This window comes from Diadema antillarum, unplaced genomic scaffold (genome assembly GCF_040938485.1).
Source record: "Diadema antillarum isolate AM-2024a unplaced genomic scaffold, OU_Dant_1.0 seq00000694_RagTag, whole genome shotgun sequence".
Taxonomy (NCBI): Eukaryota; Metazoa; Echinodermata; class Echinoidea; order Diadematoida; family Diadematidae; genus Diadema; species Diadema antillarum.
The window spans coordinates 722,604-749,677 of record NW_027271599.1 but is presented as its reverse complement, the minus strand read 5'-3'; the positions used below and the strand labels follow the sequence as shown (position 1 = coordinate 749,677).

The 27,074-nt window shown below is 37.8% G+C and overlaps 2 protein-coding genes across 2 annotated transcripts; both read right to left on the bottom strand.

Moving 5' to 3' along the window:
• Positions 1-1,693: 1,693 nt before the first annotated feature.
• LOC139737510 (aspartate--tRNA ligase, mitochondrial-like) lies at positions 1,694-21,094 on the bottom strand. The gene is made up of 17 exons (XM_071648179.1): positions 20,962-21,094; positions 19,884-20,050; positions 19,034-19,138; positions 18,140-18,238; positions 17,321-17,444; positions 17,076-17,194; positions 15,832-15,936; positions 15,030-15,170; positions 14,251-14,289; positions 13,469-13,570; positions 12,569-12,802; positions 11,781-11,835; positions 10,533-10,729; positions 9,368-9,478; positions 7,741-7,816; positions 6,803-6,940; positions 1,694-1,788 (listed from the first exon to the last, which is right to left on the bottom strand). The coding sequence occupies exons 1-17, from the start codon at positions 21,050-21,052 to the stop codon at positions 1,694-1,696; spliced, it is 1,998 nt and encodes a 665-aa protein (XP_071504280.1). The 5' UTR covers positions 21,053-21,094.
• Positions 2,297-2,920, bottom strand: LOC139737508 (uncharacterized). Its single transcript, XM_071648177.1, has one exon. The coding sequence runs from the start codon at positions 2,918-2,920 to the stop codon at positions 2,297-2,299; it is 624 nt and encodes a 207-aa protein (XP_071504278.1).
• Positions 21,095-27,074: the final 5,980 nt, after the last annotated feature.

The following is a 27,074-nucleotide window of genomic DNA, read 5'->3' as shown; positions in this document are numbered from 1 at the left end:
AAGCATAGCATTTGGTGAATTACTCTCGGAGATGAGGGCATCTCAAGATCCGTCAAGGACTCCATGTATGAAAATGTTGAATTCATGACGTCAAGCGAAACAGACAGAAAGAAAGGACTACTGTATGACAAGGACAAGAACGAAAGCAAGGACGGAACAGGTAGAGGAAAAAAAGAATTAACAAAGGGAAACAAAAACAGGTGGTTTACAATTAGGTTTTTACGAATGGTCGCCAAGGCATGGGCATAAAACTTGAAATTCAATAAAATTGTGCCAAATAATGAAACACAAACTCGTAATATTTTAAAATTCGTGAAGTCTTGATGGAATACTTCACTACGATAGTCCTCTTCTCGATCGCATGCCATGGTCTTCCACGAACCCAGCAGATCTGCCGCCCCTCTATTGTCCGAACCGTTTAACCGATCTATTGTTCCACGCTGGTCCGCGGGATCGCATCCCTGCCCCTCTCCGATCGAGTTAATTAGGCAACAATGGGATGGCTTGATTTATAGTCTCAAACCAGTCTACTCTCATTGGTACGTTATAGAACAGAACGATTTCTGGAAACTGGATTTCACCTTTGGGTTGTATGTAAATACCTGAGAGTTTTAGGCGATTTCTATCAAACACATCTGGAGCATGTAGAATGTGGAAAGTACAAGTACTTAGTGTATTTTGCATCTTCTGTGAATCAGGGACACAGTATTAAGTCTTGAAGAAATTGATAAGAATCACAAAGGAGGGCTGTAAACGAATTGTAACGATGCAATATCAATATCAATACATCTCATAGTTCTTAATACTCAATATGCTTATCTATTATATAGATATATTTCAACTGCCAGCAAACCACTTTCAATATATTAACAGTTCAACCAATCTTATTTTGTTCCAATCCTCAACATCACATTTTTTTTTTACTGGCACAGTTTGTAAGTACAGAATGTCTATATCTTTCATTCATTCTGTACCACTTTCATTGATCTCCCTGTCACACTACTCACAGTTGCATATTGTTTATAAAAACACCCACACATGCACATACATAACAGGGGTACATCCAGGAATTCCGTAAAGAGGGGGCGCGTTTACGAAATTTAAAGGGGGCGCACGCACCCCTCCCCCATTTTTTCTTTTTATTTCTTTTGTTTCAACAAAAAATAAAGGGGGGGGGGCGTGCGCCGGTTGCGGTCCTCCCTGGATCCGCCACTGCATAAGCACATAATTATGTTCATTATTATGTTAAATATTCGCATATTTCTACTAAGACTTTTTTACAGTTTTTCACCCCATAAGCAAAAGAGGTTAATGACAGTATAGAATTTCACAAAACTTTAGAAAATTCCCTCACACATTCCTTTTGTGACTGGCATGATTACTCAGTTATGGTTAACACTGTTCCCCCTGCTTTTTGAGAGAGGGAAGCCAAGTGTTCAATATGCTAGAAAAGTGCACACACAAATTATGTTAATGCTACATTTTTTTTATATCGCCGTGTTGTAGTCTTCTAATCAAGCGATGGCTGCATCAAAACGTTAAAATCAAAGAAACAAACAAACTGAACTTTTCCTCAAACTCCCCTGATAAATGTGTTCTGTTATATGTTAGGAATACACATACACAGTATGTGTTTATGCGACTTCCTGTATGCATGAGAAACTCACGTGGTGAGAAGCTCTTATAGAGATGACTACTGATGTTGATGTGGCTTTATTTCTGTCGAGTCACGTAAATCATGAGAGTGTTGTTGATCATTTCCATCTCTCCCTCGAGACATTTGTAACAGTTCTGTTCATAGAAAACAGCATTTCCTCAATTCACATACAAGTATATATCTGGGTTCTATTCTCTATTACCAAAAAATATCAGAAGATTGAAAGAACACGTATTACTGTGCATGTCATATCTTGTTATACCTTGTTCGTTGTAAGTGTATAATTTATGCAGACTGTTCAGTTGTGAACGCGTGTGTGTGAGCGTGTGTGTGTACCATACCTTCCAACCTTTTCGCTCTCTCTCCTTCTTTCACATCTTTCGACATCCACTACATGACACTCTTCAAACACTCTTGAAACGACAAAAAAAAAAAGACAGACAAAAAGATGTCGTGCAATTAATTGATATTTGGCATAATTTATTACAGAAATCCAGCGACATGCTGTTACAAGAATAACAATTACAAATGTACAATGCACATAGATATCATAAAAAGTTCACAGTTCCGGCCCATGATAAGTAAACTGCAGTCGTCAAACATCCACATGTGAGTCGCAGGTATTAAAGTCTCTGATACCTAGTCCATCTTGTAAGCTTTCATCACGGCGCCTCTGATGCTGCGGTAATACCTCAGCATGCCTGCCTCGTTGAAGTGAACTCCATCCTGCGTGAAGAGCTTGTTGTGGTTCAGGGCGAAGGAGCGATGCCGCCAGAAGTGGACGTTGGGTAAGTTTTCCAGGAACTTGGCGAGGAGCCGGTTGGTGTCGTGTACGGCTGCGTTGAAGTCGGCCTTCCACTTGGGGACGAAGAGCCGGGGGATGATGCTGCAGACGAGAACGTGACGGACTCCAGGAATGCGAGCTATGCGGAGGGCAAGATCTAGGAGAGCGGTGACTGTGGATTCGGTGGTTGCACCTAGCTCGCAGAGATCGTTAGAGCCGAGATCGATGACCACGGCGTCGGGCGACAGCTCCCAGACGAGATCGAGCTGCGATGAGGCCGAGAAGACGTTACCAGGCTGGGTATATCCGACGTCGTGAAGAAAGGCGAGGACAGAAGACTTCTCTAGAGCCAGGTTGCTTCGGGTTGGGTCCCTCTCGATAAAGCTGTTGAGGCTGCCAATGTAGCTGTGTCCGAGGACCAAGACGACAGGTGGTTCGCGATCGGACTCGCAGCTTCCAGTTGAGCCTCCAATCGACATCGTGATGACTTGGGTTTGAACTTGAGGATGTAGCGGGAGAAGCTGGGTGTAGAGTTCTCGGTGTGCGGCTCGATGGCGGAGACTGATGTCAATGATGATAGCAGGTCAATCTTGTTGGAGGTTCTAGATGAGTTTGATCGAAATCGCCATAAACTCTCAGCTATTTAAACACAACTCGAAGGTGAAATCCAATTTCGCGCCATCAATCTGATTGGTTTAACTAATGCACCAATGAGCGTAGACTTACTTGACACAATAAAGGAAGCCATCCTATTGTTATCTAATTAACTCGCTTGGAGAGGGGCAGGGATGCGATCCCGCGGACCAGCGTGGAACAATAGATCACTTAAACGGTTCGGACAATAGAGGGGCGAGCAGATCCGGGTTCGTGAAAGGACCAACTGAGCTATCTTGGTGCTGGATTGTTCAGTATTATGCACAGGTGTCGCTTCTTTTAGCGCACAAAAATGGCGTGTCAGAAGGTAACATTTCAGTGTAATACCTAAGGAGTACAGTACTTTTCCATATGTCATACGCCTACATACAGAGACTTTTGATCGCTTGGCTATGCTTATATCATATCACGCAATATTGAATTCCTGATTACTTTCATCACAGCAAACATATGCATGTATACCTTATTCACACACCACATACTTCAGTCATACATGTACTCCGCAATTCAGCGAAATGACGCAAGTCCAAGATGACAAAAAGACGCCTCTGAAGTGCAGCACCTGTATACGATTGTGTGCTATATTCACGATGGCTAACTGAAGGCGAGAATGATTGTAATAAGTCATGTTTGAAGTAATATCTCATGACTTTTAATTTGTTGTTAGTTTGTTCTAAATATTTGAATAAATACATCTACCCGGGGACATCTACCCTCCCTTGAAATCACACGGATCAAGTCCGACATGGTGTTGTATGAAACCGACTGCAGTGCACATTTTGTATTCTGTTAATGCTGTCATACACCCCTTTGTACCTCAATAAATAGGTTATGCTTACGGTTGAAGGGCAAATACCAGCTTTTATTTTGTTGGTGTTGCTGCTATTCTAGACACAGACATGAAAAAAAAAGAGTAGCAGTTGCTTAGTTATGGAGTAGTACAGTGTATAATGTAACTAATACAGTACATGTACAAGTGTATATGTATCCACACAAGCATCATGGAAACACACGCCGACATTAGCTTTTCCTGTCTGACACACACAAACTGGCATTAGCTTTTCCTTTCTCTGACATGTACACACAAACACACATACACAACACCACTGACACCACTATTTGCTCCATTCGTAGCATGTTGTTGCCATACAATCACATAGGCAAGTACATTTTTGTCCATATAAATATTATGATTTTATTTCAAAAGTCTATCACATACCGGTGGCATTCATATTTACCAAGAGGCTTATATTATGAGTGCATGAGGGTTGCCCATCTGTTGGACATGATGAACATTCTCATGAAAGCAATGCATTCTCTACATGATGCGAAATTAATCTTGAGTATTGTGAGTTTAAACTTCAATCTTATGTGTTCTGATGAAAATCACAACAGACACTGTACAAGCAAAACTTGAGTATCGGTTCTGCCTGAAGAAATGTAATGATTCTGTCAGTCTTCATAATCTTCTAATGAACGCATGTAAAAGGATTTATCGACCGAATCTTAAATACATTAGCTCATATGATCATGGACATGTATAAGCATTACAAAAAGGTTATTTGGGAGTGCAAAATATTTTTTATGGTCACAAATGCATGACATGAGATAGTGCTGATATCAAAGACTTCATGCAACCATGCATGCTTCATCTCCTAAGAAGACTTGTGAAGGTATTGAAGAAACCACAAGAATGTCGAAAATAGCTCATTGTCGATTCTTCCTCGTTATTGATTGGTATCTTGCTGTAAACGTACTAAAAAAAGCGGGTCCAGCGAAATTCAGTAATGGACAGCCAAATACATCTCACTAAAAGCAGCACCTTGTCATTAAACAACATATTTCACTTGTAATACATCAGGAGAAACATTTTGGCTTGTCAATGCAGATATGTGTACTACACTGGGTAATTTGGATAGAATAATGGTGCTAATGACACCGGGTCTACTTGTTAGCAGGAAGCAAATGATATACTCAAACCAGTCTATCATCATGATTCAGAGCTGTGAGTATATGTGACCCTGTATCACAAAGCCAACAAAAAGTCACCAGAGATGGATTTTTAGTTAAGAGCAGATTTAAAACGATGTATAACTCAATTCAAAAGGACTCTCCTAACCTATCCTAATATTGGAAAGAAAGCACACACTCTGGAAATAGTGAACTGAGAAAAGAGGCTCTGAAGTACAGGGTCTATTCAAGCATTTAATCTTTACCAAGCCGTGCTAGCTGTGGGAGGAATGGAACAAAAAACAGGATGTTAATCACCAGAGCAACAACAATGACAGAGCTGCCAACATTGGGATGATAATATCCAGTAGATTTCGCGGAGATATGATTTTGTGAAGGAGTGGCAGAATGTTGTCCCACGGCGGGGAGTTTTGTGTAGCACGACACATGATTCAGAAACATTTGATAGTAACTGCCAGTTGTCTAAACCATCAAAACTGTTTGCTGATAGATTAAATGCAGATTGAAAGAAGGGATTATCAGATTAAGCTGAAATTAGCCATGCTTTATTAACACATTCTGTAAATGATTAATGTCAATTTACAATGCAGTAGCGTCATTCTTTCCAACAAAGTTAATGGAGTTGAAATTGAAGAGTATGGACAGAGTTTTTAAGAAATGAAAGGAAGACTCTATGAGAAACACCTAATCACATTATTCCACCAAAAAGTGTTCAAGAAAAACTGCTACAAACACAAGTTCCTGTTCATTTTATGGTCCCAAACTTTAGTAAAATGTATAGGAAGACTTGCTCTTTCAGAAAATATGAAAAACTCACGATTGGTTGGGCTGACCTATTTCAACTTTTTTAGTCCTAACACAGAATCAGTACGTGCGACTTTTTGTTTGTTTTGTGATGCACGGTCACATTATGTCAATGACTGATAATCCTTACCATCTACACTGACCAGTGAAAATCACAAATTTTCTGGCATTGATGGGTACACAGAAGAAAATGCACCCATGCATATTTCTCAGTTGTTAATATGATCAGGCCGTAAATTCATCATCTGAAGTGGGGAGACTCCAAAATATCAATAAACCAAGTTATGTCTATGATAGAAGAAGTCGGTTCATTTCTGGCAATGCAATAAGAACATGGGTGTTCAAGAGGTATTGGCCTGTTGAAGATGAGTCCCGAGAATACTTGGGCAGGTGTCTATGGGAAATGCGTGTCATAGCAAAATCAGTCCATTCTCAACGGTTTAACAGTTCACTGACATCTGACCTCTGATTTTATAAGTTAAGTAATTTCAAAACTGGTATAAGTCTTTGTTTCAAGACCCAAACAACAAACAGAGTAGATGTATTTGAAAGAGCTGCCATAGTGTGTAAAACCAGATTGTTCTACATACACAGTTTATGTCTAATACTTCTGGCGAGTTCCATAGAGGTGAATGTGTGTGTGTGTGTGTGTGGTGTGGGGAGGGGCACAAAGAGCTGTGCTAACATAATTGCAAATTTCATAGGAAAATGCCTAAATTGCACGATTCAGAAACACATCCACGTCCATAAAGACTTTTCGCTGCTTGTTGACTACAAGTAAAAATCAGACAGACAGGCTCCTACGCCAAATGTTCATGTGTGTACGCATATTTCTTCAGTCCATCTCTTTCACTACACATTTTCCAGAGTACGTCCCCTTCTTAACAATGATGTCGTTCAATCCACTTCGCCTATGGGCGGGGCTGTAATATGATAGCGCTTAAGTTCTTCAGCTGTCACAGATGAGGGCGCTCCGCTCATGGGGTCATTTCCCTCCACGGTCTTGGGGAATGCGATGACGTCTCGGATAGATGGCTCCCCACACAGGATAGAAATGTACCGGTCAAGGCCTGCAGTGGAAGAGTATGACAGTGGATGACAAAGATCATCTGTCCAATTTGCATAGAATATTATGAGTGTACCCGAACACACACACACACACACACACACACACACACACACACACACACACAAGAAAGATCCAACAAACTTCTCCATACAGACATATCATTACAAAGGGAGCAAAAACCTCCAAAGTTATAAGTTTTGAGAAGATCTTCTTTCAAAAATTGCATGTGAGTACAGGTTGTTTTTCAATTACGTGTACAGAGATGTTTCTTCTTATTCCATGCTTCTACAGCAAAGAGGAATATTGTAACTTATGCTGTCTTGAGGTGAAGATTTGTTTTTTTTTTTTTTTTTTTCGGGGGGGGGGGGGGGGGGGGGGGGTCAATGCTACTCCCAAATAAATAGTATATCAGCCAAAGCAAAATATTACCAAAACCTGAATGTTTGAAACGTTTTTTTAATTTGTCCAGTCCTAACTTCATGGAATCTTTTGTGTATTCCTAGCCATTCAGAAATTCTTAAAATGGCTAGTTTCTGAGTTAAAACTATGTTTGCTCCTGTACAAGCCATTACTGTACATGTATCTACTGTATGTCAAATTTCGGTGAGACGGGCATTCATTTTTCATTGAAATCAAACATATAGAATAACTAGACATATCAGACAAAAGATAAATAAAAGCTAAGAGTGAAGAAACATATGAATCACAAAACCAAAATTCAGAGCTATTGCATAGAGGTATGAGACCGAGCAGGAAACCAAACATCATCTACATGCAGTGGGACTGAGAGAAGAGCTTTACCTATTGCTATTCCTCCATGGGGTGGGCACCCAGACTTCAGGGCATCCAATAGATGTGAAAGTGTCCCTGAATCTTCCTGCCATGAAAAAATTATGGTTAAACAAACGAGAATAATAATATAAAAAAATAATGACAATAACAACCATTAATTATTCATTTCGATGTAGGGCAATTTGCCAATCAATTGCCAAGCTGACCATTAAGGAGGAAATCCAGTCCAAATATAAGTTAGTCTGACAAAAAAAGAGTAAAATTTTACAAGTTCAATGGTAAAAATTTGACTGAAATCGGATGAAATATAAGGAAGTTATGAAATTTTGAAGTTTTGATAATTTCTCCAAAACAGTCCTTGAACAGTGGGTATGAATATGCAAATGAGTGAGCTAACCACGTCATACCCTCACAATTTTCCATTGATCGTGTACAAAAAAGTGACGAAAATTTGATGTTTCTGTCATTGAAGTCTGAAACATGATGTTATTCCTGGTTGAATAACTTCAGAATAGTGATCAGTTAGATGTATGAGGATTTGAGCCTCGGGCATAATTGCATTTGAATGAAAAACTGGAAATTTCAAAATTTTATGTACAAACTATATGGTAAGTTGTGAGGGAATGACATGCTCATTTTGCCTTTTGCATAAATTATTCATACTGACTGTTCAAGAATTGTTTCCCCCAAAAATAGCAAAATTTCAAAATGTCATAAGTTCCTTATTTTTCATCCGATTTCGATCAAATCTATACTGTTGAACTCGAAATATTTTACTCTTTCTTATCAGATTAACTTACATTTGGACTGGATTTCCCCTTTATCCAAGATGAAAATAGCAGGCTTGATTGCTGCCATGCCCATACAGCTTGACACACTGGCATTAATTTGCAGGGGAAGAAATAAATTGATGCAATATCATATCTACATCAACAGCATATAGGCATCTGAATATCACTGTAATAATTTATGTTGTTTGTATGTTTGCAAGGTGGACTGATAAAGATACACATTACTTGGGCTACACTCAACAATGGGCAGTCATTACAAATATTGTGATTTAATAACTCATTTGGAGACGTACATGCGAATGATGCTATCTCACATGGTGTATCATTTAAGTTCTTTGAGGTTGGCTCTGAATGGGCAAACCTGATTGCAAAAGTGAAACTTTTTTTTTCTCCTTTTTTTTTTAAGTGATGTAAAATGTTGTACTAGCTTTGTCTCCACAATAACAAAAATCATTTAACAAGACTTTACAATTTGGACATATAGAAGCCACTTCATTAAAGTAAGAACTTTACAAAACAGACCCACAAGCTCAGCCCCCTATTGACTCCAAACAGGTGTTCTTGTTTGATGAAAGAAAATTTGTCAAGCCATGGTCACAAGTAGCTTAGTTTAAGATTTCATAATATTGATATTGATTTAACGACACCTACAAGGTTCTGTGAACTTCTTCTTAAAGTACCCATAATATGAAACTGCAGTTTGCTGATTGGGCATAAACAAAAAAACACAAAAAAATACAAAAACCCAACAACAAACAAATACCGAAATGGCAAGCAAAATATACAAAAGATACAAAAACATCAAGTTAATTACATTCAAGCATAGAGTACGGCATGTACAATACCTGAAGAATATCTTCAATGATATGTTTCTGAAGCTCAGCATTGTGTATCCGGATAGACCCTCCAGCTATTTCAACACCATTCAGGACGAGATCATAATGCTGACCTTTGACCTACACAGGTGTAGAAAAAGAGGACATGTAGATGAATGAGAAAGAGAGCATAGTGCATTCAACGTCATGCTGGGGCTAGTGTAGATTACTTTAATACACAAACTTATGTGAATTATGAAGTTCCTGTATTGTCAAATTTTGTTAACAAAAACAAAAAATTAAAAACTGTGTGGAGCACACAACTAAACGATTTCAAATTTACACTGATGTGGAATCCTCCGCCTTTAAAGAAGATGCTCTGCATGACCACTTTATATTCATTTAATGTGTGTGTGTGTGTGTGTGTGTGTGTGTGTGCGTGTGTGTGTGTGTGTGTGTGTGTGCGTGTGTGCGTGTGTGTGTGTGTGTGTGTGTGTGTGTGTGTGTGTATGTGTATGTGTGTGTGTGCGCGTGTGTGTGTATGTGTGTGTGTGTGTGTGTGTGTTTGTGTGTCAGTGATAGCTTTAGCATAAATGTGTGTGATAGCACCTTGGTTTCAGATTTGCTATCTTTCACATGTTAGATACTGTAAAACGATGAATTTTCACGTGCATTTTAATTTCGCGAATTTCGCGAGCGCCAAGATTCGCGAAATTAAAATGCACGCGAAAGCTTTTGTCTACACTACATACATTGAATGCCAGTAGCAATTCGCGAAAATTTCATGCCACGAAAAAGGCTGTCGGCTCCAATTCGCGAAAATTTCATGCCGCGAATATATCATGTTTTACAGTACACTGAGGTGCACCTTATACACAAATGCAAGTACCAGTGTCAGCGTTTTTTTGTTTTGTTTTGTTTTTTTCCTTCCAATGTCCAAAATTGGAGTTGCACCTTACACACGGGTGCTTACAGTGCTATAATGTTGAATACAGCAGGAGTCATACAGGGAGATGTCGATACTTCTAATTCATTCTCTGTGCTACAATCATTTAAGCAACACTATTGACTCGCGTTTTGTCACAAAAAGTGGTATCACAACTTTCATGACTTATAACCATGTGCACTGTGTATTGAAGTGCAGATGAAACAACAACAAAATTGGACACAACTTTAGACATGACAGTATGCCCACCTTCAAGGGGTCGGTGTAGATGAGGGATTCCTCCCCTTTCGCAGGAGCTGTGAAGGGATGGTGGGCGGACTCTATTCCAATGGATGGCCTGATGGAATTGATGCTTTCACCCTCCTCCTCCTCCTCCTTTGGTAGGAAGAGTGGGAAGTCCTCTACCCACAGGAAGTTCAGGTGAGATGGATCCCGAAGAGGAACACCTGAACATCAAAGAAAAAATAAATGTTGTTGTTGTTGTTTTAATTCATTTGGAGCTCTGTGTAGTGGGTAATTAGCTCCAACAGAACTTTGATAACTTTAATCACATGAGATTAACAATACTTATGAAATAATTTGGTTTATGATTGACTGACTTTTATGAAATAATTTGGTTTGTTGACTCACTTTTATCAATATCTAAATTTGTTTAAAACAAAGTAGCTCTAAGAAATAAAGTGGGAAGGTTAACCGGAAACAGATTTTACCTGCCTGCTCCCGTACCAGAGTACAGGGTTGTACCGTTCCTGTCAACGGGAGAATTGAAGACCCATTCTCCCATTGACGCTATTAGGCACGGTCAGACTGGCAAAAGATCAAGAAGTTTAAGATCGCGAAGATTGGGCAATTGGTACGCGCGCAAGAAAGACTGCGCCGTCCGATGGCTAGTGATTGTGACGTAACAATGCACATCTGTACATGACAATGGCCTTGTGCTTCAGAGACATCGCCCACAAACAGATCGAGAAGTTTTGCGGGAAGTTTGCGGTCACACTGGCAAAACTTCGAGATCTTAAAGATCGCGATCTTAAACTTCTCGATCTTTTGCCAGTTTGACCGCACCTATTGATGTGTTTTGGTTGGGGGGGGGCCTATAAGGTCTTATCAGCTTGGGGTCAGATAGTATTAGCCTACTGGACAGGGACATCATTGAAAAAAAAGAAGTGATAGAAGAATAGCGGAAAGGGTAAAGACAATAAAGGAGGATAGACCACTAGGGAGGTGGAGGGTGCTGAACTCCTCTCTCTGATAAAGTGTCAGCACATTACACAATATTATTTCTCTCCTTTATGAGGAACCAGGTACACACAGAGTATGAATACTACCATAAGGAGAACCAAAAGGTAGAAGAGGAGGAGGAGTAAGGAGGAAGTGGAGGAGTGAGAGATACATAAATCAAGAAGGAAACTTTGACCAAAAGTCATTGAATAGCCATACACTTTTAGATTGCATCCAACACCTTCATAAAAACAAATAATCCACAAATATCCTCACCATTATTTTCCAGCAGGTTGGCAGCTTGAAGTCTGACATGGCCAAGGACAGGATTCTATGGAAACAAAGTACTCTTGACTTTAGGAAACTGGATATTATTGCTATATTATACTCTATACATGCTACAACAAAAGGGGTTCAAATCTTAATCTCAAAGCTCCTTGTACAAGTAAAATGTTTTGATAAAAATAAGAGATATGTTCTATCATCTTGAAATAAAGTAAATAATTGTTCAATGTAGAGTATATACAAAGGAATGACAGAATGTGTGTGAGATTTGACTCTGTAATCACATTAGCTCACTGACCAGCAGCAAAGCTTGAGATGACAGCAACAGTTGGAAATCAATTAAATTTCATCCTATTCATTCATACAAAGAACAGAAGGATACAAATAAAGTCAGGTGATAACCTTTCTTATAATGTGGGCAGAAATTCTACCCTGATCTTGTTATTATCATTTTTTAATATGCTAGCAAGCATTTGCATTGTGCAAATGGTCACGGCATACACATACACTTAAAATCAAATCTACACGGAGACTAACAGGAGATAATAGACCCATTACAAATAATGTCTCTGGTAAGAGCTTTTATACATCGACCCAATGAAGGATGATGTTGCCGACTCTCCGGCAATGATTAATACAAGCAGTGACTCTGCATGAATTATTGGCCTTTAGCGTATAACTGAGCACACTGCGTGCTACTGGTGTGCTCAGTATATTGTCATGATTGTAGCACTCGATATCAACATCTGAGTTATATGAAGATATTGCAAACTTACAACTACATGTGTCTCTCCGGCAGATAAAAATAGAAGGTCACCACTCTCAGCTCCTAGCCTCCCGACCAGCCGTTCCTTGATGTCGTCACCTATGTACTTGGCGATTGGTGACTTCCAAGCGGCTGGGGTTGCCCCTAATCTTACTACTACAACACCACCATTCTCACTCCCACACTGCATCGCTTTCTTCGCCCCTTCCGACTCCAGCTGGTCCACGCTTTTCCTCTTTAGATGAGCCTATCACAGCAAAGTGGAATATGATATGTGGCCAATGGGTAAAGGGTTTACAGCGGTAGTACAAATGACTTGCTATTCTTTCTTCTATTTTTTGCCAAATCATATTATGAATGCTTTGTCACCATACGCAGAATTGCCATTCAGTATCAATGCTAATGTGTTTTGGGGCTTTAGGTACATAGTTATGACAGAAGGGAGATGAAAAAAAATTCTTTTATATCAATCTTAAACCCACCCATCACACTTAAATTTCATGCAAAGACATCGGTATATCTTCTCCCATCTATTATCTATTTTCATGTTGAGAATAATGGTATTGCCAGGTTAAAGAAAAAAAAAAGGAGTTTGTCATTATTTTTTCGTTCTGTTGGTGTAAATTATAAACAGTGATAGACTTTCTTCTGTTCTGTTTTGTCTCCTGTATCAAAAGTGCCACTGTGGTTTTAAGTTTTAACATTGTACTGAAAATGAAAATAATCTGAAATTGACACCAAAACTCCAGCAGATCAAACACTACAACATGATAACAATAAGTCAATATCCTCCAAAATTGTATCAAAGCCCTCCAGCTCCTCAACCAATGATATATTTTGATTGTATTGTGTCATTGCTTGGATTTGATATGAAATAAATGTGAAGTGACATTACACAATCTCCTCATCTTACCGAGGCTCCTTTACAGTGGATGACTTTGATGGCAAATGATGGCGAGGTGGAATTGAACATGGCAGCACCACATCCAGAGAGTATCTCAGTAACATCTTGGATCTTAAAATGACACACAAACACACACACACCAAAAAAAAAAAAAGTTATTCACAATCCTGCTTTCCCCATTTCTGAGCTGCACAAAGATTTAAGATCTGTCATCAAGCTCAGTGCATATGACATTATTTTTCTTGACAGCATGCTTTAATGTAAATAACTCGGCTCTGTCAACATAATATGGATACAAAGAATTTTCATTTTTTTATATTCAATTTTGCTGCAAGTTTGTATTCTCTGAATCATTATCAAAGTTCATGACACATGCAATTTAATGTTAATTTAATGCTGCTTCTTGGCAAATAACTGTAGCCAACCATGTCATATATTCATTGCATTCCTTGATACCTAAGCAGCATGAGCCTGTATGGCATGTATTTAATGTTTTATGATATCCCTTGGACTCTTGCACAGATAATACATCAAAACGTCTTAATTAGCCTTTCCATAGGACAACAGTCACTTTTGATGCTGTGATTCATTGCAGTAAAACTTGTCGATATGTCATCTGTCTTAACCCTTTATGTGCCAGGGACTTTGGACAGCATGTACAACACTATGGGGTTTTCTGTGCCAATTGGCACTCAAAACAAGCCAAGGGTTGAAATAGACATGATGGCTTTGGATTCTCATCTACAAAGATTTACACAAGAACTACAACAAAAACTATCAAAGATACATACCTTCATATCAAACCTTGTGTCTGGTTTGTCCACGCCATACTGGAAACAGTGGGGAAAGTAACACACTCTGCTTACAATCTCATTTGAAATCAAATGATGGTTATAACATACACAAAATGTTATACAGATTTCCCCTCACAATTGGTCTCAGTGGGAACTTGGAAGAAAAAAAAAACACAAAACTTCTGCTTCGATAGGGAAATTTTCTCAGTGCTCAATGCTAGATTAGCAAATTTTCAGAACATGCTGTACTGATGGAGAGGTTTTTTTTTGTTTTGTTTTTTTTTTTTCAGCTGACCGTCAAATATCATTCAACACTGAATTACCACTGCTAGTGATTCTCTTCCAAAAGTCAATTTCTGTTCTTACATCTGGACTCTAGTCTACACAGCATCTAATTTACATGTGCCTTTGAAATCCTTTAAAATACTTAGTATCAATGTCTGTAAATCATAATAGAAAGAATCATAAGTTGAAGAGTTGATATCATACTTAGCCTTGTCAAAGTCCTGAGATACTTTTTGTTAAGGGCCAGTGCACTAATACACAAGACATGAGGCTACTTCTCTCCGTTTTTTGTTGTGACAAGAATATAAAGTACTACCACATTTTACAAGGCTAAGCAATATGATAAGGAATATCTTACAAGTTTACATGTACACGCTTTACAAAAATACACATTATGCTTAGATTTGCAGCACAGTACTGACAACTGTGCATGAATATTTGAAATCCAAATCTTTCATAGTAGCTTAAGTCTGTTGAGAAAGAACACTTACCTGGTCCATGGCCTCTTGGTAAGTCATCTTGGGAAATGGAGCGACCAGGGTGGGCATGTCTTCTGGCCAGGAATACAGAATCAAATCCTCAATGAGTTTGTAGATACCCTCCTTGGTAGCAAAGGACATTTCTATATCCACCTGGAGTCAGGCAGCAGAGAAGAAATTGAGACATAATTTGATGCAGGAGCATGGGTATATAAGGAGTATTTTGCTTTACTGGCAATATACTTGCATAATTTGTATGAACTACGAATCTACAGGTACACTAAATGATGTGAAAAAAAAAAAAAAAGACATACACAATCCATAAAAGCATTTGTTCATGTCTCATGATAAAGAGGGAATATGTGTTACAATCAAAGATATATATAAAAAAACACCATAGTCACAGAGGGATGAACATGTAGAAAAAAAAAAGAATAAGAGGAAGAAACATAATAATGACACAGCAGTTAAACTAACACAACGTAAACCTCTTCAACTACACATTAAGATCATTGGTCAACTTTGTAATCCCCAATAGTAATCTTACCATACTGCTTGTAGGATCAGTATGAATATGCTGTATTTAGCATTTTCATCAACAAAAGTGAACAATGCAGAGAGAATAGCACACATCCTGATTCAACTGTTACTACATTCAAACTGGCTGTATACTTAAATGCACAGATGTAGCATTGTTCCTAATAGATTGCATATAGTACACACACTAAAACAGTATATCTCCTGACATGAAAAAAGAAAAATAAATCGAACAGTATCTTTTTCAAAAGCACATCACATGTTACATCTTGCTTACTTGTGTGAACTCTGGCTGTCTGTCTGGTCTGCTGCCCTCATCTCTATAGCAACGAGCAATTTGAAAGTAGCGATCAATACCTCCAACCATCAACAGTTGCTTGAACTACATCGTAAATGAAAGGCAAAAGGCAGAAGCAAGGTGTATGAAAGATATTAAGAACTAGCACTATGACACACTTTCAAATGTCTCAGTGATGGAATTTGTTTCACTTTCTTTTTATTGTCTGTTATATTCTTTTATGACTCCCCCTCAATATTCATAATAGTATACTGATACTCACCCTCTGCAATGAAAATTTTGTAAGAGTTTTCTAATGTGACAAAGGAAGAGAATATTCAATGAGCTTGCAACACTGTGACTATATGTGACCCGCTGCAACAAAAGGATCCGAAAGTCGGGGAAGGACAATTTTCTGAAAATGACATGACACTATTCCCTTACTCTTTCACTTTAATGTCATATATAACATGACTCATAGAAGAATTCAGTTGCGGAGATATCCATGATTTCATTAGCGCATGTCGAGTGGTTTAAGAAATCAGCATTTCGAGAAAACCCCCTTCAAAGTTTTTCTTATGACGCTGTCATGACCACGGGGAAACAAGACAGTTTTCACTGTTTCACAATAGAAGGTACGATCCTAGCAACCTCCGCGATGTTCAATCAAGCTTAGCGCCAGCGGTCTACACATGACCAATCAGTAACCAGGATGCCACGCACTGACCAATGAGATCACTCCCTCGTTGCTAGGGGCGGAGTCTAGCTGCGGCGCTAAATCCAAATCTTCGGACACGTTTCTGTCCCTTTGAAAGTCCGAAAATCATGGATCAGAAAAATGTTATTTTCTTGCTTTTCCTTTGATCATTTAGCTTCGAAATTTCGGCAGATGATAGAAGATACATTATAGACTGCAAAATTATATCAAAAACAGAAATCCAAACGTTTTGACGGATTTTGATGATCTGACTTCAAACTCGATTTTCTCGGCTCAGCCGTCAGCGACTTTAAGATCCTTCTGTTGTAGCGGGTCACATATTCTTGGTCAATTATCATCTGCAGTGACTAATAAGTCACTTCTGTAACACCTACAAAAAAACCAACAACATTAACAAAGGAACATGACAATAAGACATTAGTCTACGACACTCAATTCACTGTTTCTTTGTACAATGTATAATACATAAGAAATATATTATCAAGATGACAAGTGGTTTCAGCACAAATATACATATAAATCTAACCTGTTGGGGACTCTGTGGCAGTGTGTAGAATTTCCCAGCTTGCCTGCAGGGCACAAGGAACTCCTGTGCACCCCCTGGTGTCTTCCTGAACAGAGTCGGGGTTTCAACATCCACAAATCCTAAAGAAGAATAAGGAAATCATTGTTGATAGACTGTTTAAGTTGTTTTGATATGTGTTGCTGTTATGCTATTTTTGTATCATGCTACATAATTGTATAAAAAATAAGGGCAGGGATGCCACTCACCGTGCTGTTTCCATAGAAACTCTCTCATCTTCATGACGACATCCGCCCTGAGTCTAAGGTTTCTCTGCATCCGCCTGCTCCTCAGGTCAATGTAACGGAATTGCATGCGAACTGCTTCTGAGATCTGAGGGACACGGAAGAGATTGGGAGGAATCAGTGACATTTCTAAACCTCCTAACCACCTGTTTTCTATCTATATTATTATGTGTTAAGAATGTATGATTGCCTGTAATTCATGGTAATGCATACAGATAAAACTATAAGTTAGTGCATTGTCAGATTCTTCCATTAAATGTTGATATACATAGACAAACAAAACATATAAATGATACTTGTATTTGTCTGAAAGCCATTTGATATTGTCCTTTAATTATGTGGTAATATTTAATGGTCTGTAATTTCACACAAGGAAATACTGAATATACACCAATCAGTCATACATGTATGAGTTTGGAGCTTTTATTTTCACTGGCTTCTTTGGCTCTAGAAAACAAAACAAAACAAAAGTTTACAGTGAATACATTAGAAAAAGAATTCTTTCCATGACCATTTCCTCTTTGTTTCTATTTTCTACTTAACACTTATTTTCAATATGTAAATATGTATCAGCTCATGGACTAACCAACTTGTATTATCACAGCCACGCAGTCAATCACACTACATATCAGAAACATCTTACTGATTTATATCACTTTCAGAAATATAAAACACATACGATTGATGATGGAATTGCTCAAGTATATATAGTAATATTTGAATGACGTATTATAGATGTGTCAGTGAGTGAAAATATCAATGATATAATATCACATATGATACCTTTTTGAAGTCATTAAGCTGGATTGGAAGCTGCTCCACACTTGGGTTCAGAATCTCAACTGAGTCAGCCACGACCTCAACATCACCAGTTGCCATTTCCTGGAGTAATCACAGAAAAAGACAAATTTAATAAAATTAACTCCTTGGAACTAAGACATCACCATAATACTAGTGGTATATTTTTTGGAAGATGAATGCTGTCAGGCAGTTGATAGTTCTCATGTACTGTAATACGTATCTCACAATTCAATTACTAGATAAAGATGGCTTCATAGGAACAACAAATCAAATGCAGTATAAAAGTATGGTCGGTGGTAATCTCATATAAACCTCTAGATGATTGTACAATTCTTGTTTGAAATACTGAGCAGTCAGGATTGAGGTTGAAAACCTGATGGAACACAATTTTGTGTTTCTATGGAACTGACCAAAGAAATTCAGTAAGGTGCGCAAGTCCATTTTCTTTTTCTTTTTCCTCCAGCAAAGATTTAACTGAGTGTAAAAATACATACAGATTCATCATGGTATTAACACATAATGTATCTTGTTAACCTTAACATGCCCAGGCACTAAGCTTAGTTTGTCAAGCTTTTCATCAACATTCAGTAGTCCATTCAAACCTGACCTAGTTGTAAAGTAAGCAAGCCTACTCAGATGTAAAAGTGTGCCTCAGTCCAACAGGAAGGCCATGGAGGCACAATAGGGATTCGGAGATTAGGTACTGTAGTCTCTGTTCAGGGATAATCAATTTCCAGACACCTGAGCCAGTCAAGGAACAAAGCATATTAAGGGTTAAACATCCTCAGCATTTACTGCATACATGAAAGAAAATACCCAGTCTCCTCAAAATGGTAAAGCATCGGCTTCCACATTATCACCACACAATGCTCACACCTTGTTCTTGAGTGTGTCTGGTCTGGACTGAACATGGCCGGTCACTTGAATCACTGATTCCAGGTGCACTGCTGTCAGCAAATCCACAAGCTCCTTTGTACCTGGCTGAGAAGCAAGACACACTAATTGATGATTTATTAAGCTTTATTATTGTTGAACACAAGTGCATGCCACATGAATTCTACTAAAGAAACCTCACAAGAGTAATTACTTATTCACAGTGAACTTTTCTGCAAAAAGAGTCATAATGAGTTCATTCGTCATCCTTGAGGTTGTTGCCATCCTCCCCTCCACATTTTTAAGTGTGGTTATACAAGGAAATACAACTTGAAAAGTTTATCAAATATATTTAATATTATTCTATTTACTCTACTTTCCATTTACAACATCATTATAAACACAATGTAGTCGTCTAAGTACAAAGTATTTCAAATATGTACATTAGCATGTGAATCATTATATAATAGGGTAACAGACTTTAAACAAAGTCATATAGAACTAATTAATGTTGTAATACCAGTAAATAATGGGTAATTAAGTAAGCTGTTAGTTAATAGAAATGGAGGGGGCTGCTAAGAAGTATAGCTTGTAGTTGCTGTGACAGATCCAGGGGCCAGAGAACACACCAGGCACCCCGCCCCCCTTTATCTATTTTTATTTAAACAAAAGAAATAAAAAGAAAATTTAATTTAGTGAAGCCCCCCCCTTTATGGAATTGCTGGATCTGCCTCTGCAGTTGTATATCATTGCAGTCCCACTCAGTTTAAAAAAGAAAAAAAAAGAAAAAAAAAGGACTTGAGCGAACAGAGAGCAGCTTGCAGGATCACGAAGATCACATTTTACATCTTACCTCATCTTTTGGAATGACAATCTGAGTGGCTCCAAAGGAATCCCTGAGAGTAAACATGAAATCAAAGCGGCGGTGCTGAAGCCATCCACAAAGAGTGACCTTCTCCCCACTATTTGCCTCCCTCAACTCACTGCAGTTGTGAGTCCGACACGTCAGAGAGGTTTTGCCTGTTAGTGTATAAGGTGAGCATGATGAAAGTATTTATAAGATATTAGTAGTAGGCCTACTGTATTTATAAAAAGAATAGCTAGTAAAGAGTTGAGAAAATCTATAATTCTGCAAGTACAATGTTTTTATTTTAGTTTCAATTCTCTCAGGACTACCATTACCCTTAAAAATTGTTCTTGACAATGTTCTTAACCCATTCAGAATGGGCTGATTTTGCTAGAACATGCATTTTCCATAGACACTTGCCCGAGCGGCCGAGTATACTCGGGACTAACCCTGGGGTGCTCCTTATACACAGTTATACTGTGGGCTTTGCGTTCGGCATTCGGGCTGTGTTTTGCAGTTAACTCAGGACTTGTCTCCAATGGATTAATTTACGTATATTTATAGAATCTAACTGTTAGACATTCTTTAATCTAGTTAATAAAATAATATTAGGGCTACTTATTACCTTAATCATATCAATGTATCCTTTTACCATTTTAATGTCGGTGTCTTTATAATTATCTCAAATTTTTAGCAAATTCCTACATTTGAAATTAAATTTGACTTAAATTTTACATCAAATTAATATGCTGCTTTCTTCATTCTTTGTTACTAATAATTTAAAAGTCTTCAAGAGCAGCCGCACCTCTGGAGCACATCTGAATTTTTTTGTTTTTGTTTTTGCTGTGCTATTGTTGGTTAACACCTGCGGATTTAGTCTTTTGAGAAGAAAGATGAGAAGAATCATCCAACTTTGTGGACGTCGAACGTCGAGACAGTTTCACAACAAACTCCGTTATCTACAAAGAGGGAATAGGCTAACATGATTTTCAACAGGCGGGACTGTGTTCACAGTACAAGTAGATGGACCTATTTTGAGTGCTGGAGGAAATTGTCCTCGGATAAATCAACATGAAATACATACCAACTGAAGAAGACAGTCTGCTACAGCATTTCAGGGTATTTCTGACTTTGACTGAGGAGAAAATGCGTTGGTAAAAACAAGAATTAAGCATTTTGATGGCTCTTGTCGCTGACCGTACGTACGAAAAAGGTAGTTACGCAATCTACACAATACGTTTTTGTGCGTACTGCGAGTTACTAGTACTCGGTCTGTGTGCTGCAGCCACGTGTGTGTGTGTGTGTGTGTGTGTGTGTGTGTGTGTGCGCGCGCTACCTAAGCCGTTGTCGTCTGCTACACCATCATGAATTCGGTTTCGTTACTGTTTTTCTGGTAATTTCTGGCTGGGGGTGGGGGGGGGGGGCACTTCAAGTATGCCTAACAAAATATAATTCACGCGCTGACATAGCAACGCACCTGGCTCAGTGTATAACCCACTGAAAAAAATGTTTTTGTTCTTCTTTGGAAGTCCCCCCCCCCCAGTTTATGGCCACAATAAGTTACAGCGCTCTGAATTCAGATTCATCTCCACGATATTCCCCGCCTTGTCAATCATTTCCCATCTGATTTCGCTTGATGATGGTTGTGATAGCACAATACATGGTAATATACCCGGGTATTAAAGTTGATGAATATTTCTTTTAGACCTACTCATACTTAGAGTATCAGCATCCCATAGGCCGTTCCATTAACAGAGGCCCTATTCAAATATAAAGTATGTAGGTAAAATAAATATTGTGATAATGATAATGTTTTATTGAATTGATTGATTTGATTGATAGGGTTTAGATAGGAATGATGTAATGATGAGGTTAGTGAGAAGGTATGGATTTTTGATTGATAGGGTTTAAATAGGAATGATGTAATGATGAGGTTGGTGAGAAGGTATGGATTTTTTTTTTTGTATAGTAGATGATTTCTTTTTGAAAATATGTAGATCAAAGATGATTATGATAATGATTGGATTTTTGAATTGATTGATTGGATTGATTGATAAATAACTGTTGTATGGTTTAGGAAAGTTTTGAGGGATGTATAGATTGAGCTGGAGGTTGTACGGATTAGTGTAGCTGATGATGTTTATTTGTTTTATGATTAATGCAATATGTTGAGAAGGGAGAGGAGATTGAATTAGATTAGAGTAAGAATATTATTTGTGTATTTTATTTCATCCAGTGATTACAGATTAATAATTGGCAGGATTTTGTATATTGTGCCCAAAAGATATGGAAATAAATCACCCATATTAGTTTTTGTTGTATTTACAGTTAAAGATAAAGATATCTCAATAGGTTGAATGTTTGAAAATTGATGTTGATATAAGATAATGTTATATGATGTTTTTCTGTTTTATAATGTCGGCAAAAAGGTGCCTCTCATGTTTTATATGTCATTTGAATGTTGTTCATGTAATTGTGTATTGTATATTTTTTGTTTTGTAAGAAACATGTGAACAAAACAAATATCCATGATATGGACAATAAAGACTGAAATGAAATGAAATGAAATGGAAATGAAAATGAAATTTACATAAATATCATACAATTGTATTTTTTCCTCCACGGACTTAGTAAAACACTATTCCATCAAACGACACATACTGTAAAACATGATATATTCGCGGCATGAAATTTTCGCGAATTGGAGCCGACAGCCTTTTTCGTGGCATGAAATTTTTGCGAATTGCTACTGGCATTCAATGCATGTAGTGTAGACAAAAGCTTTTGCGTGCATTTTAATTTCGCGAATTTTGACGCTCGCGAAATTCGCGAAATTAAAATGCACGCGAAAATTCCTCGTTTTACAGTACTCTTCTGGATCTCAACACTTGGACTCCAAATATGTTACAGTAGTTGCTGTTATGTTGGGCAAGCATTGGGCTAGTACAGTCTGACCTCTTTTAGAACGTTAAGGGGTACCCATCCTGGTAGCCCATTTCAACAACATACACGCCAACATGGAAGGAGACACCTCTATATTGGTTCATATTTTGGAATGGGATACATGTATTGGGCCAGACTGGATTCGCATTAGGCAAGGTTTCTGGCTGTGATGAGGAACAGTCTCTTCGTTATAAAGGTAAACTAGTCTTTTTGCACGCATTAACTGGCACCACGTCAATCCAGTTGTGAGCAAGTCTCCTGATTGTAGGAAACAACCTTATCTACATTTTATGTATGCACTAAATTTGATAATTATCTGTCACTTATTTGTGTAGAATTTCCCGGGAATGTCTTAGATCTAAACACCAAACCACATGAGCAGAATATCAATGGGCTGCTGGACAATTTACACCATGCTATTTACAAAAAAAAAAGCAGAAAGGAATAACAACAATAAATCAAAAAAGACAATAATATAGCCTCTTTCGAGGTTATATTTGTGAACTACTGGTAAGTCCTGGAATATCTGCCAAGAGAAACAAAAAGAAGAAAAAAAAATGAATGAAGGACATCAGTTCTACCTCGCAAATCAACAAAAACTCATTGTGAGTTTCCATTTTTAAGTCTACATGTTCAAGAAATAATAAGACTTCAACCAAAAACAGCTAATTACAATTGAACTCTGATATGCAACCACTCAGAGGAGCTCATTTCATGATTTTGCATTTTATTTTGAATCATAATGGATGATGAAGAAGTGACAAATTACAGATGGAAGGATACATAAATAAAACTAAGAGCATAAGTTTCATTTATTTGCCTTTTTAATGTTTTCAATGTAATGTACATTCATATAATGCTGCATCAGCATAGACTTTGCAACACCACAATTAAGGCTGCAATTCTTATCAAGAACCACACAGCCATCAAGACTAGAGGCAAAAATTTGTCTCTGGTAATATCTGACCTGCACATGACAAAAACGGCAAAAAAACAAAACAAAAACAAAAACAAACTAGAAATGTCGCTAAGGCGACTGGTATGCCTCCTCCATAATGCATGATTCTCCTAATAGGTCTATAGTACATGTAGACAATGTATGATTACATTTTCACAAAATTGGCAAAATATTAAAATGACAAGTTTGTCACAAATGTGTTGAATGTTCACCTTCCTTGACCTAGGTTTAATTGGATGAATAGGAGAGCATGTATTTGGGGATTTAAGAACTTTACCTTGACTTTGACCCATTCATAAGTTTATGCATTGAGTAATTTTCAAGGTATGGAGAAAAAAAAGCAATTTCTGTATTGAAAAGTACATTGTTACCATTTTCATCTGGTATTTTGACTCTAAAATTCATAGGATAATCACTGTCAGGCAGAACATGCATAAATATGTAGAAAGTTTCAAGATAACTTGAGCCACTTCCAAGATATGGAGGAAAAAGTTAGTTCAGCACTTTCCCTTGATCTTTGACCTTTTAACCTTTGAGGAAAAAAAAAAGAGAGAAAAAAAGAAAGTTTCCAGAGAATCTCTATTAGGTTATACATGCATACACCAAGTGTAAAAAAATAATCCTGCTGGCATTGCATAAATATGAGGGAAATACATGTAGTGAGATTTTGAAGTGTTGCCCTAGACCTTTGATTCCTGACCTTTGACCCCATGAACCCTAAATTCTCTAGATAATCACTGCCAGTCAGTACATGTATATATACTATGTTCCATGAAGATACCTTGAACAATTTCCAAGTTACGGAGAAAAAGGTGAAGTTTTAATATTTTTAATTGACCTTTTGACCTTTGACCTCATGACCCCAAACTTTCACCAGACAATCTTAATTGGGTAATACATGTATACACTAAGTTTCAAGAAAATATCTTCAGGCATTGCATAGATATGGTGGAAATAGTGAAATTTTATGTATTTGACCTTGACCTTTTGACCTCTGACCTTGAGCATGTGCACCAAAAAGTTGATAGGCACAACTTCACCCCCTAATACACATACATGCCAAGTTTCACTACGATACCTCAAAAACATTTTTAGTTACGCTGTCCACAAAATTCATTACGGATGGACGGAAGGACGGACGGACGGACAACCCGAAAACATAATGCCTGCGGCACCACTTTGTGGCGGAGGCATAAAAACACAACAAACACAAACACACAAATGTGTGAGCATGCAAATTTAGATGACCTGTACATAATGAGCATGGAATTTGCTAACTTCCTGATTTACCTAGTGCACAAAAGAAATAAATAACCTATGTGAAGGTGACTGGTGGCTCATCCTCCAACGTCTGTTTTATCCACTGGCACTGAAGAAAAACTGTCTATCCCCACAAGATATGTGACACCTCGATTACAGTTCAATACTTATTTCAAAATGCAGTTTGGACTTCAGGGAGATGATGTAACTTAGCCAAACATTTCACAAGCTTGCAGTGGATTGCTTGAACTTTACAAGCAACAAAGATCTGAAGCAACATTGCATGATCACTATTTATGAAAATATTTTCACAATATACAAAAAGAGCATATGCACTGCTTTGATGCCTAATAAGTAAAAACAAAAAAATCAAATACGCTTCTGAGTGTGTGTATATGTATATGACGTACATATCTATGTTTGTATATATATGTATGTTTGTATATGTATGTATGTATGTACATGTATGTATGTATGTATGTATGTATGTATGCATATATACATTACAGGCAAGAACATTATTTACCCAAATGTTGACCTAACATACACAATGTACATTAGCAAAGCACTTACAGGTGTTTGAAATACTGACTTTATGACCATAATTCACAGAATTATCCATCCATAATTTTACTCTTGGGACACTCTTTGCATGAATCACGGACTTTGAGAATTTGACTTTGATCTTCCAATCCCCTTCAGCTCCTGTAGGATTTTCCCATAACACTCATTAGTCACTAACCCATTCACAATGGCCATGTAGCATGAAATGGCATCTACTTCATGTTATTGCATAAACAGTGAACTATCAGAATGGATACTTTACCTTTGATCTTTGAACTTTCCTCACTCATATGCTATATGAAGCCAACATGAGCTGTGCAATTTCTTCATATTTAATGACACTTTATCAGGCCTGAGAGGCTCTGGTTGAAACTATGTGCATGAGGTAACTTCAGTAGTACTATTTTCTGAGGGATGCAGCCCCAAAGAAAACAGTGCTACTTAAGTCACCGAAAGCACACGGTTTAACCAGAACCTCAAACAATGGCCTGGTATATTTGTTTTATATCCCTTCCTGTTAATTTTAAGAGTAAGAGCAAAGTAAAGTGGGTAGTTGACTGATCTAAAGTTATCTTTTTGTTTTTTCCTCAAGCACAAAATTACGAAGATGAAAGTGTTTATGATTGCATCAACTGCGCGATGCACTTTATCTCGCAAAACGTAGACGCAGTGCGTTTGGTGGAAAACCGTACTGTGACATGATGTCTCATGCACTAAAATATGCTCTTGTGGCACGATGTTGTGCGCTTGCGCTTACCAAATATCACCATAGCAGCGTGATATAGTTTTTTTACTATTTCCCTAGGGAAATAGTTGTACTAGGATTTTCATGGTGGAAATATGTTTTGTTATATTCAATGCACTCAACCAATCAGAGAACCAGAAATAATTTGTGAGGAATATATGAACCACTGAATCAGTAAACTTGAAGAATCAACTCTATAATTTGGCTCCTTATTTTCACTAGATCCTTTGAAAAATGTGGTTACAAAAAAATGTTCTGATATTTTGCTCTCATCAAGTCGGATGAAATCCAGTCTTCACATGATTTTTAGGTCGTTAAGGAGGTAGACAATTCAAACATAATATCTTCAGCACCACTGGCACAAGGGCATTAAAGACATGCAAATATGTAGCACAAAATCATTCAAAATAGTGACACTGCATGTGAAAATTCCTATTTAGGCAGCACATTTTATCTTCAAATCTTTATGTAGTCAACTTCGCATAATTACGTGGTATCAAGTGTACAGATGACATACTGGCGTACAGAACGAAAGTGAACCTTCTAGCACCTGAACTACCGACAGCCGCTGAGAATCACTGAAATGCTTGCAGCCATTCTGATTTGTGTGTGTGTGTGTGTGGGGGGGGGGGGGTGGTGGTGGTACCAATGTGTGAAAATGCATTTTGGTATGATTTATCTCGTTCTTGTATTATCTTAATCCACAAGCTAATCTCCATTGATACAT